This window comes from Thunnus thynnus, chromosome 18 (assembly GCF_963924715.1).
Source record: "Thunnus thynnus chromosome 18, fThuThy2.1, whole genome shotgun sequence".
NCBI classification, from domain to species: domain Eukaryota; kingdom Metazoa; phylum Chordata; class Actinopteri; order Scombriformes; family Scombridae; genus Thunnus; species Thunnus thynnus.
The window spans coordinates 3,716,092-3,734,713 of NC_089534.1; the positions used below are offsets into that span (position 1 = coordinate 3,716,092).

At 41.2% G+C, this 18,622-nt stretch overlaps 1 protein-coding gene across 3 annotated transcripts in view; it reads left to right on the top strand.

Moving 5' to 3' along the window:
- Positions 1 to 18,622, top strand: part of galnt14 (UDP-N-acetyl-alpha-D-galactosamine:polypeptide N-acetylgalactosaminyltransferase 14 (GalNAc-T14)) — a 203,702-nt gene that overhangs the window by 23,923 nt on the left and 161,157 nt on the right. For all 3 annotated transcript variants that reach the window (XM_067573198.1, XM_067573199.1, XM_067573196.1), the window contains one exon: positions 16,724 to 16,893. In XM_067573198.1, the coding sequence (XP_067429299.1) occupies positions 16,724 to 16,893 (170 nt within the window). The remainder of the gene's footprint in view (positions 1 to 16,723; positions 16,894 to 18,622) is intronic.

Genomic DNA, 18,622 nt, shown 5'->3' on the forward strand with positions numbered 1-18,622 from the left:
GTCACATTTGGGGACATTACATAGACTTACATTCATTTCCTGGAGACTTTAACCATAATCACTACTTGCCTAACCATAACCACTAACCCAGAAATCTGCTTTTTCCAATTGGGGACAAAAACAATGTCCCCAATTAGACAAACCGTCCTCAATTAACTGGTTTTAAAAGTCTGAAAGTAGCATATGACACACACACACACAAACACACACACACAGAGCAGTGAACTAGTTTAAAGCAGAAAGAGTACAACCTGTTTTCACTGCAGCCAGTCATTTGTGCTCAATGTGTCACTGCCTCTGTGTTACTATGCACTAGTATCAATACTCCTATACAGCTGTATGAGTTGTAGTCTGGAGTTGAAATATCAAGTCACTTAGCAGAGGACAATCCTTCATGATTCACTCAGTTATGAAGATGCAGCCTTTAGGTTTGTTTTATCAGTTGTTATATTACTTTGTTTGTCAGTCCCAGACGTTCTGGATCTACCTCCAGGCTGCATAAATATGCAAAAAGATGAACCCAATAAAATACTTTCTGTCCAATATGTCAACAGCTTTGATGTCAGGCAGATATGTTTTAACCATCATTCCTACTCTGGTTATGAGAACTCTAAAACTTCCTCGCTGAGATGTAGGGAAACTGTGACATCACTGATAGATATGATGACTAAAACCATGAAAATATGACCCAGGTTTGTATTTACATGTGATACCCAACCCTAGTAGGGCTGTAGTCAACCAAAGAAAATCTTGGTCGACTGAAATTGTACATAATCTTCAACTAATCGATTAGTCGCTTCCGAATGGATGGATATTTGTTGTTATTTTTGGCATTAAAAAGTATTTTTGGGCCTGGCAGGGGTTCTCGTTATCATCATTATCAAGAGAAAGGCTGATTCAGTAAACGTTGAGTACAGTTAGACCCAGCAGTCTCCATTAGGTTGGGCGAGTTCAAAGTTCTGAAAACAACGGGGGTGTTTTGAACACGTGGTCTGTCCCCCTGCTGCAGGAAATAACGGATTAATCCTGGAAGGCTACTGGTGTAGCACTTTTTTTAGGATGAGAGCATATCGACCAATTAATCGACCAGTCAACCAGTAGACTACAGCCCTAAACCCATGATGTGTTAACATCTAGACATTTTAATTCATTCAGTCTTTGACCTCACTCAAGATGATGAGGTGACATTTATACGACCTTTGAGCGTTTTCCTTTCAAAACTTAAAATAATTAATAATCAGAGTCTGCCTGGCAGTCACTGACTTACTGTATTCATCTTTATTGTTCTGGTATTTTACCAGCAGTATGTCTCAAATCACATACTAATGTTAGTACACTTCCGTGTAGTACACTGTGTACACTATGTACTTACTTAAATAGTTGCAAATTTCAACAGGGTAGTGTTGTCTCAAATCAAACATGGCTGTTGTGCACAAGCAAATTAGCATTAGCTAGCGTTAGCATTTGTGCTACCAAATCATTACAGACTGCTACATTAACCCAATAAACATACTGATGGCTTATATCTGACAACAGTATAGTGGTGCTTAGTGATAAAATACACATGTATAACTTACATTTGTATAATGCGGTGATGTTCACCGTAGTTACAACATCCTCTGCTGCCATTTCCAGTTTGAAAATCGGTCCCTCCCCTTCTGCTGCGTACCCAAGATGGCGACCATCGAAGAGGAGAAGCGTCCATAGTTCCACACTCAACTTTTTGACCGTTTTGAGTGCACCATCCGGGTACTCACAGTGCACTGCATTTCCCATAGGCTACTTCTCAGTGTGAACTCACTTATGCCCTCAAAACTCAAGACTTGAATCTTTTTCTTTTTTTTAAAGTCTCACGTCAAGTCTTCAGGGAGTCAACTCCAAATGAAGTCATGAGTCTGAGAGTCTGCAGAGGTTCATGTCATTCATGTATCTGGATGAATGAGCAGCTTAACTGAATAAATAATAAACTACACTGAAGTCTACAACACTTAGTCTAATTCCACCGCTGCACTTCTTGAGCTGACTTTTTGTTCAAACCGTCAGCTACGATGCCTAGAAAGCAGAGTGTGTGTGTCTGTATGTCATGTTGTCATTGTAGTCGTCATCGTCGCCGCTGTGTTGTTGTTGTTGTTGTTGTTGTTGTTGAAGCTAATAGCAGATATTGCTTCTCCATTAGCAGTTAATCTCCTCGCCAAGAGAGTGAAGAAAGCAATATTACCAGGAGGATTTAAACGAGCACTCCTCTATCTTCCTCTTCCTCCTACACCTTCTCCTCTTCCTCCTCCTGCTCGACTCCCCCCCCGTCTGAAAACTCAAATCTTTTATTCTTCCTCTGTAACACACACACACACACACACACACACACACACACACACACACATTATTCTGTATTCCCCGACCGGCCCTGCTGCTGCGGGCCAATAAAAGAAGGAATTAGATTGTAAGCTCTAAACTTCACACACACACACACCTCTAAAACACACACACACACACACACGGCTGCCGTCAAGACTTTTAATAATGAATCTAGATTTGTGTGTGTGTGTGTGTGTGTGTTGTTGTTAGTGTAGTAGTGTGCGGTTGTGTCCTTGAGTGTGTGTGTGAGTGTGTTTTCACAGAGAGGGCAGGTTTCTCTGCTGTTATTAGTTTTTATTACTTCTGCTGTTCGATTTTTGTTAAATTTACAGTGTGTTTATGTGTGTGTGTGTGTGTGTGTGTGTGTGTGTGAGAGAGAGAGAGAGAGAGAGAGAGAGTGTCACTGCTGTTTCAATATCATATTTATTTAATTTCAGTTAGTTACCTGTGTTGAAATACCAAAAATATATATTTTCTTTGAGAGATGTAAAAGAAAGGTGAAAGCGAGGGTGAGAGGGTTTGTGTGTGTGTGTGTGTGTGTGTGTGTGTGTGTGTGTGAGAGAGAGAGTAAGAACGAGGGAGAGAGAGAGAAAAGAAGAAGCACATTTTGTATTTTGTCGCTTCTCTTAAGTTTGTTTTTATTCATGGCTTTTACACAGGGTGAATTATTGCTCTGCTTCCAGACTGCTTGCTCTGCAGTGTTTACTAAGCATCTCCCACCACAACACACACACACACACACACACACACACACACACACACACACAGTCCTAGGCATTTATATTCACCAGTGAAGGTAGGTTTTGTGGGAGAAGGTGAGGAATTTTGAGCAGCTGTGATTGGATAAACAGTTTCCCAGACTGCTGTCCACTGGGATATATGTATGGATTAGAAAGAGAGAGAGAGAGAGAGAGAGAGGGAGGGCGAGCGAGCAGTAATATATATGGCGGCAGTAACCGCACCTGAATTGTTGATGCGGTGTTATTTTGTAGAAGAGGAAGGAAACGTCCTGGTTTTCAGTGCATGACTGATCAACATAAAGCATCCAGAAACAATGTAAGACATTCTATACATTCAGCAGCAGCGTGATGTTGGTTTACTGTAGCTGCGGTTGTGTGTAACATCAGGGTTCATGTCCATAGTCGCAGCCATTTGTATGTTTTAACCACGACTGCTTCTTAACTTCATGCATATATAATAATCTATAATGTGGAGGCTGATTGACTCCACAGTTTGCATGTTTCTTCCTCCTCCAGTTTTCTTTCTGATTCATTAACAGACCTACAGAACACGCTGAATCCACTGGATAACATGCAGAAACATGTGAATCGTTTTTAAAGATCCCCTCCAGAAAATGTATTAAGTCATGTAAAAAAAAAAAAAATACTCTGCTTGGAACAATAATATGTGTCTGATTTGGTTTTTCTCCACAAAAATTACCGCTTTAAAACCCTTAAAACGACATCTTCTTCTCCCTGATTGAAAAATGCAGAATCTATAAATATGCAAATATTCTTCATTTCACAAGTTTAACTGCTGGACACCAGATGTCTCCTCCTTCACTGTAGAGTCTCAGTGTTTCAAGTTTCCACATCACACTTGTGTAAGATGAATACTGGACCACGATCGGCTCCAAACAGCCTCTCAGTCATCAGTCATCATGAAGCTCAAACATCCAACTGTAGGAACAAGCGGAGGACTTTAAAACTCATATTCATTCATATTAAAATGCCAGAAATACACAACAATAAAAGACAAATGACTTAAGGAATCCAGATAAGCTCTAACCTGACCTCTAAAAGTTCCTCTTGCGACTGTTATTTTTCAATCATTGAGTATTTTTTCCAGCTTTTAACAGGGAAACCTCCCAGCAATCAGCTGTTTTATATTTATCTTTTAGGTAAACAGGATCTTCAGGTGAAAGCTATTGTGTCTCCTTCACAACAAAGAGGAAGAGGTTGTAGTTCTGTAACAGATGAAAGCAGCAGTATTGATGATGACATACTGCAGTAAAACACAGCTGAGAATACCTGGATGTCTGTTATAGTCATATTAATAATAGTATTTTTCTAGTTTGTGACTATTGACAGTACATCAGTAGAATGTATGACTGTAGTTGTGCGGTGTAGTATTTTCTAGTGTGTATGATAGTATTTCAGTTTGTATTCTTGCATCAGGTTTTAAGCTGAAGCATCTCGTGTGTTCGTGTGTGTGTGTGTGTGTGTGTTTGTGTGTGTGTGTGTGTGAAGGGTAAATTGTGCATCTGTACAAGGTAACGTTTAAATTACATCCCATCTGTCACCTCATACATATGCATGCAAAAACACATATATACACACACACACACACATGAATGGCCTCACTTGTTTTTTCTCTGCACTTTTGAGCTCAGTTGAACGGAGACAGAAAGCCTTGCAGAGGCTGCGAAGGAAGAAAAAAAAAATACTTTAAATTCAAGGAGAATTTTTAGATGTAAACACCTACAAACGTATTCTTCCTCTCTCTCTACCTCTCTCACTCTTCCTCTCTCTTTGTCCGTATGCTTTATGGTGGATGCTTTCATCCCCGGCTCTTTGCTGTACCATGAATATGCAATGTGATCCTCCTCTCTTGATCCCCGCGGGGGGAAAACTCTCGCCTCGTCTCTGCTCCGTCGCCTCCGCGGGGCGGTCACAGGTCAGAGTTTGGACTCGGCCACCGAGCTGCACAACCTGCAGCCGGTGCGGATTCGGTGCCTCGCTTAACGGATGCCAACCAGCGTCGAATCAAAGGAAGGACTGGGATTAAAACCATAGCGTCGGTATGGTCTTTTCTGTAGCAGTAAGGCCTGCCAGCATTGATTTAAACTGAGAGATAGAGAAGAGTCATCATTGAACAAGCAGAGGCAGGGATTAGGCATTATTATAGATCCTAATATGATCCTAATTGATGCCAAAATTCAACCAATAATAGTCCAAGTTTCTCTCGTGTGAAGTTTGAGTTCATGATGGAAAGGAGACGTGCAGAGGTAGAAAGACTGACATTGAAATAAGGCTGCAACTGACAGTTATTTCCAATATTGATCAATTTGTTGTTAGATTAGCTGATTATTTTGACAATCACGATTTCTTAAAGCTGAAGATGATGTCGTTCATTTGCTTGTTTTGTCCGATCAACAGTCCCGACTACTTACTACTGTTAAATACTCAGGAGGGACCCAAACACAGGAGGACAGAGCGGTTTATTGTAGGAGAGTTCTGGTCTCAGAGTGATGATGTTGGAGAGGGAGCAGGTGGCTGCAGGTGGAGAAAGGGGGGGGATGGAGGTGTGTGGTGTGAGCGGGGAATGAGGGGAAGCGTAGCTGGCAGGCAGGCAGGCAGGCAGGCAGGAGTGAGATGATCATGTGACACAAGAAAAACAGGTTAGCATTCAGTAGATAGCTCGACACGAGGATTTCACCCACTACTAAATTGGCCTGGAAACGTGTACTGAGGTTGAAACAACAGTCTGGAGAAGAGCGGGTGAAGAGCTGGGGTTGATATACTGGAGAGGGACGTGAGATGATGGATGGCAGGTATGTAGGTTAAGGGAGATGATGTGCACGTGAAGCCAACACACACGCCAACACACACACACACCAACACACACACACACCAACACACACAGAGACAGACAGACGGAGGAGCACTGGAAACATAAGAAACACTGGGGAATCTGCTGGGTTCCAGTCACACTGTAACAACTATCACATAACACAAAGAAAAGCATCACAATTTAGAAATTGGAAGCTCGGTGATGTTCTGCATTTTTGCTTGAAGAATTGATCGATTGACTAATCGTCTCAGCTCCACATTGAAAATCATCCCTCTGTTTGTGCAGCTTCTCAAGAATACTCGATATCAGATAAAAAAACAGTTACAAATTGGTTTGAGATGAACAACACAGATTCATCTTATTCTTACTTTCTACTTTTGTGCAACTGTGTGACGTTTGAACTGATGATGGTGAAGAGGTGAAGAGGTGAAGAGGTGGACGCAGTGAAGTAACGATGATCCTTGTTTTTCAGGCCCCAAAAAAACGACAATTAGATCTCAGTTCCTGTGTTGAAAATACAAAGTTCCTGAGTATCTGAAAAGGTTCCTGGAAAAGATCCAGTGTGTATCGGTGTGTGTGTGTGTGTGTGTGTGTGTGTGTGTGTGTGTGTGTGTGTGTGTGTGTGTGTGTGTGTGTGTGTGTGTGTGTGTGTTGGGGTCATAGACAGAGATGTATGAGCTGGAACAGAAAACAATGTAGAAACCAAACAAGCACCGCTGCTGCAAGGAGAGATCTATACACGGCCTTAATTGATGACTGAGCAGTGTGTGTGTGTGTGTGTGTGTGTGTGTGTGTGAGACAGTGTTGAAGGGAAAAGAGAGAGAGAGAGAGAGAGGGAAAGAAGAGAAGGTGTTTGTCTCGAGGTGTGTTTGTGTTTCTCTCTGTGTGTGTGTGCGTGTGTGCGTGCGTGTGTGTGCGTGCGTGTGTGTGTGTGTGTGTGTGTGTGTGTGTGTGCGTGTGTGTGTGTGTGTGTGTGTGTGTGTGTGTAGTATTGACGTAGCAGTGCTCTCTCCAGACCTGAGCTCAATAAGCCCTGACTTCAAACAAACAGCAACCACTTCACACAGGAGGAGAGAGGACAGGAGAGAGGAAGGAAGGAGAGGATGAGGAGGTAAAAATAAATGAAGGGGAAGGAGAGAAGAAGAGAGGAGTCAGGCGGTGTAGAATAACAGAGGAGAAGAAGAAGTGATGATGAGGTGCACATCAGGAGGGGAGAAGGGGGGACTGGAAACGAGAGGACAGTAAACGGGAGAGGGAGAAGAAAATTGAGAGGAAAAAAGGTGAAGATGAGTAAATGAAGGAAAATAACTGACCTCCATGTAGCTGATGTCACCATGGCTTCCTTTCTTTAATCTCAGATGAGCAACGACGTGTTCAAGCACACATTCAGAACAGATATTTTTAAAAGATGTCCAGTCTCGTACTAAAAGCCACTCAGATATGGACAGGTGTGGAGTTTTTGACCAATAAAGAAGCTTTAAAGCAACGTTTTAACGAGCTGCTCACAGCTTCACACTACTCTACTAATTGGTGACAATAATACACTAATAAATTTAGCAATGAACCAGAAAACGTCAAGGAAGAATAAGACTGTTAGATATGAAATGTGTCAAAATATATATATTTTTTAAATAAGCTTTGCAGATATAAAAAGAAATGCATTCAAGACATTCGGCCAGTCTGAGTTCTTATGACTCTACTCAGTGTTGTAATGGATAATAATCCTTTAATGGGGACTTTGTGGAAACAATATATTTATGTTCTTCTTGTTGAGCGTAAGTAACTGAGGAAGCTTCTGTTTATAGAGCAAAACAGACAATTTTCTAAAAAACACACACACAGTCATCTCGTTGATCCGTTTAACTCGGATCAAGACATTTTGTGAGGACGGAGCAACAGCAGGAAAACAGAACAAAAAGAAAATATCTCTCTCCATATTTAACATGCAGGTTGAAAATGAAGGCTTGCAAGAACATGTCAGTGTGAGGTGTGGAGAACAGTTTACGTAATGTGTAAATGCAGAGTCTGGTTTGCTGTATGGTCTGAGTAAAAAACAACTGAAAAACAAAACAAACCATATTTATTTCTTCAAAACAGCATTTTGAGGCATAAAAGCTCAGTTTGTGTAGATTTGGGAACTTTCCAGACGTCTATAGTTGCTGTCTCTCTCTTCCACGTATTTGCATACATTCTCACAAATTAATTATCGTTACCAAAAGATATCAAACACCATTTTCCCCCAAGATCAAGGTTTAATCATCTTGTTATCTCAAGAAAGCAAAATATAAAAGCCATCAGTTCAAGTGAACTTTGAATTTTATCTATAATAGAAACATGCTTCAGCCTGTTCCACCCTGATTAAAGCAGAATGCGAGGCATTGATCAATCTTTTCATCTGACTGTGTCTCCACCGCTTCGGTTTCTCTTCAATGAACCGGACTAAAAAAAGAGCGACGTCACCCCCGAGCCTCTCTGAAGTCAATCTTCAAGATCTGAAATCAAGATCTTTACATAACAGTTCTCAGTTTCATGGGATAACAAGATGGTTAGTTATGACCTGAAGATAACAAAGTTTGATACCTCATTGTGGCACAAAAACTAATTGGCAAACTTGAGATAACAGGATTAGGAAAGCGTCTATGTAAATGAGGTCTGTCTTGCTGTGAGTCATTTAGAGAATCCTGCAGATACATCTGCTTTTTTAACAACCAACCCCCTATTTCCTTCTGTCTTCTAAATGCATTTTCCTTCTCTCTCTTTTGTCATGTTTTTTTTAATTACAGGAAACCTATTGTGCTTTTCCTTATTTTCAGTCATATTTATAATGTTATAATGTCAGACGTTCATATTAAACGTGGCCAAAATGTCAAATTATGAGGTAAACATATGTAGAAGTAAACCCTGTATGCATAAAGCACCGGATTGAGACTGCTCTGAACGCTCGGTTTCCAGCGTTTTTTTCTACTTTCAGCTCAAGCTGATGTCGACTCATGATGGATTTCCTTATATGGTCATCAGCTCCACATGCAGCGTGCCAGTACAGTGATCCACTAACATTATGGCTTTTTTCCATTGTTTTGGGAGTAGCCACGCCAAGACATGACTGGAGTCGAGCTGGCACGCTGTGAGTGTTTTTCCATTACACAACAGGGCAAAGTAAAATACCTGTTGGAGGTGTGCTGATTGTCTGCAGCTCTTCATCAAACATCATCATCACTGTGGCTGTTACTGCTTGTACTCTTCCTCCCTGCATTATTTCTAACTGATCTGATAAAAAAGAAATCCTTATGTTCTTGTTTCGAGTGTTTTTTATCGCCACTAATGAACCTTTGCTAATTCGGTGGGGAACACATTTCATTTCCTGTAAATTCTTCACTATAAAAGTCCCCTGTTATTCAGTCATTTAAAGGCTTTTAATTTGAAGCAGTAAAGCAGGAAATGTGTTTTCATCAGCGGTAACTTAACACAACCCTCAGCAGGCTTCCTGAAGTCGGTCAGGAGGAGCTAAAACTGCCTCTTAGAGACAGAGGCTGAACTGAGTGGCTGCATAAAGGGCCTGTATGAGATAAATAAAGAGTTGTTTGAACTGTGAATCATGCAAAGCTGCTCCAGTGGAGTCCAAAAATAAAAAATATAGAGCTGGAGATGAGCATAATAGGTTCCCCTCTTAGGATTTCACTGCCAGCCTGTGCTTCATACGCCCTATCCACAATTGAGAATGAATCTTTTAATGTTTGTACTATTGTCAGAACTCCAGTAAATACAACTGCAGCAGAGGACTTTAGCTTAATTAATTTGTTTTTATTTTCTTTTACCATTATTCAGTCAGCGTGTACTCTCTATTTTTAGCCCAAAATGGCAGCACAATCACTGAAGGAGGACGAGTACAGAACATAAATAAAAGGAAAAGAGGAAAACTAAAAACCATTGAAGCACATATAAAACCCAAAAGAGGGGACAAATAATAATCCCTGATATGACTTTGAAATTACAGCAGATGAAGGATGATATTTCTCTCAGCTGTATAATAATTTCACCGATAAGTGCCAGCTCTCAGGGTTTAGATCGCCTTTGAAAAAAAGCAAATAAGATAATTTAAGAAATATAAAATCATGGAGATATCACACGTATTTTGCCACTCTGTTACAGTTGTTACACGGGTGATACATCACAACGTAATAGAGGGGTTGACATGTGTGTTTATGTGTACGTGAGACAGAGAGAAGAGTCATTGTTCATAGAAGGTGCACATGAACAGGGGATAATAAAGAGGACACACACTCTCACACACACACACACACACACACACACTCCATACATGATTTATACCTTGGATATAATGGGTAATTCATCATCTGACTGGGGCACATACTAAGGTTAAGAGACCGTGCGGGAGAGAGCGATAGAGAGAGCTTAGTAGTATGTGGTTTATCAGAAATAACAGTGGCAGGAAATTGAAAACTTGATTTGTAATGTCTGTTTTTCTGAGGCTACACTCTATTCTCACACTCCGTCTTCCATTTTCTTTGTCATGTTGTGCCGGATAGAGAATCTAAAATCTATTCTGTAACCAACTCTCTGCCCCTCTACCTCTGTCTGTCACACACACACACACACACACACACACACACACACACACACACACACACACACACACACACACACACACACACACGAGGTCCAAACAATAAACACATGTAGATAAATATATAACTGAAGCTTCGGCAAAATTGTTAAAGTCCTCCTCCACTCAAAAATGTGAACTTTTCTCTTTGCTCACTTTAACTCTCAGTTGTGACATCACAACTAGTTTGGAGCCAATCCCGGTCCAGGAGGCAACTCGCTAAAGTGTGATGTGGAAACTTGATGTCTGACAGTTTTTAACTATAAAAAAAATGTCTAATTTTCTTTGTCTTGTATGATTATAAACTGATTACTTTTGATTTCAGACTGTTGGTTGAACAAATGTGTTTTCTCACATTTTATAGACCAAACTGTGAATTGATTCATAGTGAAAATAATTTGTTAAAGATGAATAGATTAATGGAGATAGTTGTTGCTCTAAAGTGGAGTCATAAAGTCCATAAATTCACATTATTTTATTCCAGTTGAAACATTTGTTGTCGCCTCAATTCACAGAGAGAATTAACATCCATTTCCCCTCCACAGAATTTAAAAACATGTGCTTCACATTTGGTCTGAACACCTCTGTAGCTACAGGAAGTGTATTGATCATAACAAAAGATCACATTTTATTAGCATAGCTGCTTCCATGTCATCAGTTACAATCGTGGAACATTCATGTTGTTGGATACTTGCAGTACAATGACTAATACCTCTAGTACACTAAACTAATCAGTAATAAAAGCAGTTGGTTATGTACTGTCTCCTCTTACACATGTCTGACCGGTGGAAGGGATTCAAACCGACAACCTTTCTGTTACGACACCTGTAGGTTTTAATACAGTCTGTTCTGAATCATGTCCTTCATTTCTCCCCCCCCCCCCTCCTCCCTCCGTCTTTACCTCCGCTGTCTTTCTCCAACGTGAGCTGTCAAGAAGTATGCAACGGCCGTGACATTCAAGGGCCGAGTGTGTGTGTGTGTGTGTGTGTGTGTGTGTGTGTGTGTGTGTGTGTGTGTGTGTGTGTGTGTGTGTGTGTGTGTGCTTCAGCTTTCTCATTATGATTCTAAATGTATCAGTCTGTCTCGTCTGGATGAATTAATAGGATCCTTGGTGGCTTGGTTCAACACACACACACACACGCACACACACGCGCACACAGAAACATATACACACATATTGTTTGTCCGGCGGTTGGTGTGCTTCAGGTTCGTTAATTGAATGTCTGTATTCATGTAAGCGGCCGTGAGAGGCATTGAGAGGATGCCACAGTGCATTAGGAAGACAAGCTCTGCGTGTGTATGTGTGTCAGTGTGTGTGTGTGTGTGTGTGTGTGTGTCAGTGTCTGTGTGTGTGTGTGTGTGTGTGTGTGTGTGTGTGCGTGTGTGTCTTGTAAATAGGATAGAATCCAGAGGACCTTGAACGCAGCCTCTCCTGAGCTCCTATAGCGAGACGAGACGCAAACAAATCGTACAGAGAAGAAGAAGGCCGCAGGTGTGTGTGTGTTCGTGTGTGTGTGTGTTCGTGTGTGTGTGTGTGTGTGTGTGTGTGTGTGTGTTAATCTCAGACAACCTTAATCGCACCCCGCCCTTGTTGTCTCGCTTTTTCTCTCATCTTGTCTCCTCTTTCTGTTCCTCTTGTCCTCTCTTTTTCTTCCTCTCCTCTCTTGTTTCTTCCTCTCTTCTCTTCTCCTCTTCGTCATCTATGTCCATCCCTCTCCTCCTCCGTTTTTTTTTTATTACTCTTTATACCCACTTTTCTCCTCCTTATCTCTCTGCTTTCCTTCTCCTCCCTTCGTCTTGTTTCCTCTCTCATTTCTCTTCTCTACTTTCTTCTTCTTCCTCAATAAATAACGCTTTTATCACTATTTCTTCCTCCTACTTTTTTTTTGCTTAGTTCTTCATCATTTTTCCTCTTATTTCCTCTTTGTGCCTCGCTCCCCGTCGTCCCCCGTCTTTCCTGTCCTCCTCATCCCTTGTTCCCTTTTTAATTTTTCAAACTCATTTTTCATTTACCTGCAGCATTTTTTATTCTCTCCTTTCTCTTCAGTATCTCTCATTATTTCTCTATTCTTCCCTTTGGTTCTTTCATCCCTTTCTTTCCCTCCCTCCTTTAACTTTCTTTTCTACCCACCACCTTCCTCCTCCTCCTCCTCCTCCTCTTCTTCTCCTTTGTCTGACAGCTTCACAGATAAACTGCCTGCATTAATGCTGAGCAGTGGCAGAGAAACATAATTATACAATAAATGTATGACATCTTTTTTCTCCTCCTTTTCTTTTTTCCTTTCTTTCTTGTTCTTCTTCCATCTTTCTGTCCACTTTATCGCTTCTCTGTTTCTTATCTCTCTTTATTATCTTCTCCATCTTCTTACCTGTCTTATACTCCTCTCCTCTGTTTCCTTTACTTCACCTCTTCATTCCTCCCTCTTCATCTCTCCTATTCATTGTCTCTTTTTCTCCCTTCATTCCTCTATCTTCCTATCTCCTTCCGTCCTTTCCTCTCTCTCGACTTTACTTCCTCTCCTTCTCTCGGTCCCGTTTCTGTCTCTTTCTCTCTCTTTTCCCTCTTCTCTCCATCTATATTTCCTCCATCCTCTCTCTCCTTCGCTTTGGTCACTTTTTCTGTCATCTTTTCCTCAGTTCTGTATCTCATTCTTTTCCTCTCCCTCCCTCCTTCCTGTTATTCATGCTTCGTTGTTACAGCCACCAGAGGAAGAACTAGCAACACACACACACACACACACACACACAGAGTCTGACTCCCAGCCCTCTAATGGCCCCATTTAGACAATGTGTCGCATCAGCAAGTCGTATGGCTGAATAATGAGGAGAGAAGAAGAAGAAGAAGGAGGACAAGAGAAGGAGAAGATGAGGGGGAGTGTCAGTCGTTTTCCCGCATCCCTCCATCCGGGCTGCCGCTTCACCGTAAATGTTGTTCTGCAACACACACACACACACATCAACACTGTGACCCTGCGTGTGTGTGTGTGTGTGTGTGTGTGTGTGTCCATTCATCTCCACTATGTGCCAGTGTGTGTGGTCGTTGTGGAGAAATATGGCCTCCAGGGTTTTTGCTGAAGCTTCTGTGTTATGTTTATGATAGAGAGGAGGAGGAGGGGGGGCAGGCGGGGGGGGAAGAGAGGATGATAATGTGCATTCTTTATATCTCCCGCCCTCAAAGAAGCATCCTCTCTCTTTTTCTTACGCATTACAGAAACACACACTCCTCCTCAGCCTCACAAACGACACCCTTGAAGCACACACACACACTCATAAATGATACACACACACACCTAACACATTTACTCCCTCGGTCTCTCAAACAACACACACACACACACACACACACACTCCTTCCTGCATGCAAACAGGCATCTGTACCGTCTCATAAATGATATACACTCTCTCTCTTTTTAAAGCACACACTCACAGGAGAGCTCCCACAGACAGAAAGTGCAGCTGTAGCTTTTTTTTTTTTTTTTTTTTTAAGTCGTCGCCACCTTGTGTTTTTCTCCACCAGCTGTTATGAGCTGAGAAGGATTTATGTGCTACATTAACATTTTTATATTTTATTTTATTTTATTATATTTTCTGGAGAAGTGGAGGTTTCTTCAGTGCAATGCTGGAAACAGAATCTTTTTGGTACTTGTGCATAATAAAACCATGAAGGACTGGGACTGAGAATTTGGCCTCTGAGTATTTTAAAGTGTCATACTGCTGCTTTTGCATGTTTTAGCTCATTAACTACAAATTGCATGTTGGACATAATTGGTACCTGTTTTCTAAAGCAAACCACAAGTTTCAAGGTTGATTTCCTACCTTCCAGACAGCAATATTAAATCCCATTTATTGAAAATGGAAAGACAATGAACCTCTCTGAGCTCATAAAACCATCACAGTGAACATTTGGTTACCTTGACTTCATCGTCAAAGTATATGTTTAGTTTCGGGTCTGGATAAAGCATTTCACGTCACGAGCATGTCTGTGATGAACCAACCCATACTACATAATCTGTTAATTCAGTCGTCTTATATCGTACAGTTACATCATCTGGTTTACATGCTGATTAGACAACTTAATTCACATGAATTAAACTTGACTGGAGGAGGTATACCAACGTTAAGTCAACTAAGGAACACACGTCAGATTTATGACAGATAAGATGTGTTTAATGTGGAGTTATCTTGTCAGCTATGGTCTCTCAGGAGGTCTTGCTAACCTCCATTTGGGAGGTGAAAGTCTGGAGAAACACTCACCTCCTCGCCTAAGAATGAAAGAAACTGTGTGATAGTATGTGATGATTTTAATGTGGATTCAAAAGCTAAACTGCTGCTGAATCCATCTGCTGATTATGGGAACTGTCAAGGAAGAGATTTTCTAAGCTTGAGTGTGTGAATATTTTCCACTGATACATCAGAAAGATACAAAATAGACCACATCTAAAATGTGTCATCTAGCATTTTTTCCTTCGGTCCGAACCAAATGAACCAAACTACGGGTGTGAAAACGGCCTCGTACTTTGAAAAAGACTCGATGGTTAAGTGAAGTATATGTAACTGGCATTATGGTGTCTGGTGTTTTATACACGACTGCACCATCAGACTGGACTGCAGCGTCACAACCAAACTGATAACTGTGTTGGAAAACTGATCAAATGATTAATTGATGGATTCTTTGATTAATGAATGGACTGGTCTCCACAGTGTCAGCAGCAATCACTCCCAAACTGACTGACAAGGACAACATCAATGTTCTCTAAAGCTTTCTAAATTAGATCATGAATACAGGCCTGTATTTTGAATTAGGATCAGCTGTTCAGTTATGTACGTGTGAATTTGGCTCAGATTTACAGACCGGATTTAAATTTGAATTCAGGATTGGGATTTTAAATCACAAACCGTCGTCGAAGCACGGATCAGTGCAACAAAAGCTGCTGAGAGAAACGACGTTTAGTCACAAAACAAGCAGCGAACAAAGAGGATGAAGTCCAACATTCATCTTGTTAAATATCAAAGAGCAGGAAGTTAAAACCTCTCCGAATCTTCTTTTAAGTGAAATGACCTCCAAAAGCTTTCCAGATGCTTTTAAAAAGCCACTTGTCATGGACAGCAGAACACACACACACACACACACACATTCAACACGTCTTCAGTGGATAATCACATGTTACAGTCCAAGACTCACAATGTGACATTTATGACTAAATCACACATTTACTTGTCATCCAGTCTGATGACTGATGCAAAGAAAATGTCAGACAACAAAACCTGACGCTGGTCGCTTCAAACCAAGAAAACATCCTCACTGCTCTGAGACATCACACAAGCTAACTGTCTGCTGCATGTCGTCAAGGTCGACGATTGATGGATACACTCGTTTACTGATTGATTTGATCGACTGACTGATAAATTGGACCCACAACAGCGAGGTCGTTTCACAGATTTATTGACAAAAAGATAAGAAGAAACAGAAAATGATTGTCTTTATATGAATTTTGCAAAAAAGAATCACCTACTGGTTGACAGCAAACACACAGAGAAGATGTAACAATATGATAAAACTGCATCTCAGCAGATTCCACACACGTCAACGCCGAGAAACAAGTCCTGAAGCACTGATGTGCATGAACTCATGATGATGATGTGCGTCAGCTCACACAGAAGACAGTGGGTGTGGGTGTTTTGATGTATCCCCGGTGTGTATTGCCCCTTTTTGAAAATGAGTAATTACCTGCAAATAAAAGTCCTGGATTGGGACCAAGACTGCTGTGGTTGCTCAACGTACTAGCTGATCTACTTGGACAGCTTTTTTTTAATCTATCAACTGCAGTGGAGAGAAAAAATCATTGAATAATTAAGCAAAAATACCAGATATTTCTAAAGAAACTTTATTGATGTTGGCACAGACACAAGGTACATGCACATTGGGATTCTTGTGCGGTTCGTTCAGTCAGGTTAAAAAAAATAGAGGCATGGTAAGAGAGACAACAGTTATTTATACTTACTGTGCATTGTAGATTAAATCTCTTTGGGTTTCAGACTGTTGGTTGGACAAAACAAGCAAATTAAGGAACTTTTGGGAAATTGTGATGGTTATTTTTCACTATTTTTAGACCTTTTGTAGGCATTAACTGATTAACTAATCATAACATTCACCGACTGATCGGTTGACAGATTTCCGATGCGGAGTGGGAGGACATGTTGGAGGGTTTCGATGAGAGGAGTTACCTGAACGCCCGACGCTGGAAGCCCGGTGACGACCCGTACACCCTGTATGCCTTCAACCAGAGAGAGAGCGAACGCATCCCCAGCAACAGAGCCCTGAGAGACACGCGGCACTACAGGTAAACACACACACACACATATAACAGAAACCTGAGACAACAAACATATACACGGAAAAAAGAGTACTGTACACCCAAAAAACCCATGTTATACTACACACACACACTTTTTGCTCATTTCTTTTATGTGAATCAGAGTGTAAGATCCCAGATTGGCTTGAAAAAATATGAAAACTGCATTGTGAATCTGTATTTTATCTGTACTGCCTGAGAAACACAGCAGTCTAGCGTGTGCAACCTGACCTCTGGAGGAATATGTTTGTTATACACACACAGTCTGCAGTGTGATGCATGGATCTGTCCAGACTGCACTACATAGAAATACAGTTAATCAGTACACTCACAAACTCCTGTTGCCTGGAGGCATAACACATCACAACACACACCTCACTACAGATCAACTCTCAGTATTACAGGTATGTACACACACAAACGCACACACACACACACGTAGAGTCTACAGCAACACAGCAGCAGCTCTCTGAGCTCATAATTAATCCCCTATCTGTACTACAACAAATTTCGATTATGGAACCAAACACGTTTTTCATAAAAAGAAAAAAAACTGCCAAATTACAATCCCGTCTGTCCGCGTAGAAATTAAATTAAACACCAAAATAGAAATCCTCTTAGTGGAGCGCCTTCCTCGTCTGTTGGAAAGACGCTCAGCAAGAAGATAAGGAGCTCTCTGCTTTGACAGCAGTCGCCTTCTTACACATTTCAGGAGATAAAAAACTTCCAGGCACTCGAGGAAAGTATAGAGAGGTCCGTTGTAGCCGGGCTGCGATCATGTAGACACACACACACCTTTCTTCCTGAGCTGCTGTCAACAATCAAGACACTTAAAGGTATACTACGCAGGATTTTCCTTAAAAAAAAACAACAATGTATAGACTCATACAACAGTAATCCCTCTCAATCATCACTTATGACCCACTAGAAGTGTGTGGTGGTGTATTTATCTGTGTCATGGATGCATAAAGAGCAGCAGGTCTGTGTGTCTGCAGTAGAGTGTGTAGCTCCCAGCCAATATCAGCATGCAGGGTGTGAGGTCGGGACCAGGTTACATCACTGTCTCTGTCTCTCTCCTCTGCTCCGCTCTGCTCTCTGTCTCTGTGTCACGGATGTATATAGAGCAGCAGGTCTATGTGTCTGCTGAGACACACGCACGCAGAGCAGAGAGGATGAAGCTCTGCATTCACACTTCCTGCGGCACCTTCCTGCAGGGTGGAGCAGGGGTGTGGGTGTGTTTATTTGTGCTTTAGAACCTAACCACCGTGAAACAAACAGAAAATAACGTTTTATTTATCTGATTCACGGCTTTGTTCTCTCCAGCTCTGCTCACTCTCTTGCTCGCTCGACCACCGCCGCTCTCTCTCTCTAAAGATTTTGATCTCTTCTTACATTTTTAATATTGTGACTTTTATTTAGTGATGGTGATGATCTGTCAAAAATACTGTGTGAACTTCAGCAAAGAGCAGTTTTTCAGTGGATTACATCAGAATATTTCCTGTCTTGGTGTGATGAATGATTTAACAGGTTTACACATGTTTTCAGAGGAATGTTCATCAGTGTTTCCTCCTACTGTTGCCTTGGAGGTGCAGGGGCCCCTCCAACCGGACCCCCCACCCCTCCTAAAAGAAACAAAATCTGTTTATTTATCTGCAATAAAAGTAAAAAGCCAAAATGAGTAATTTATTAATGTAATCCGCACAAAAGATGGACAGAT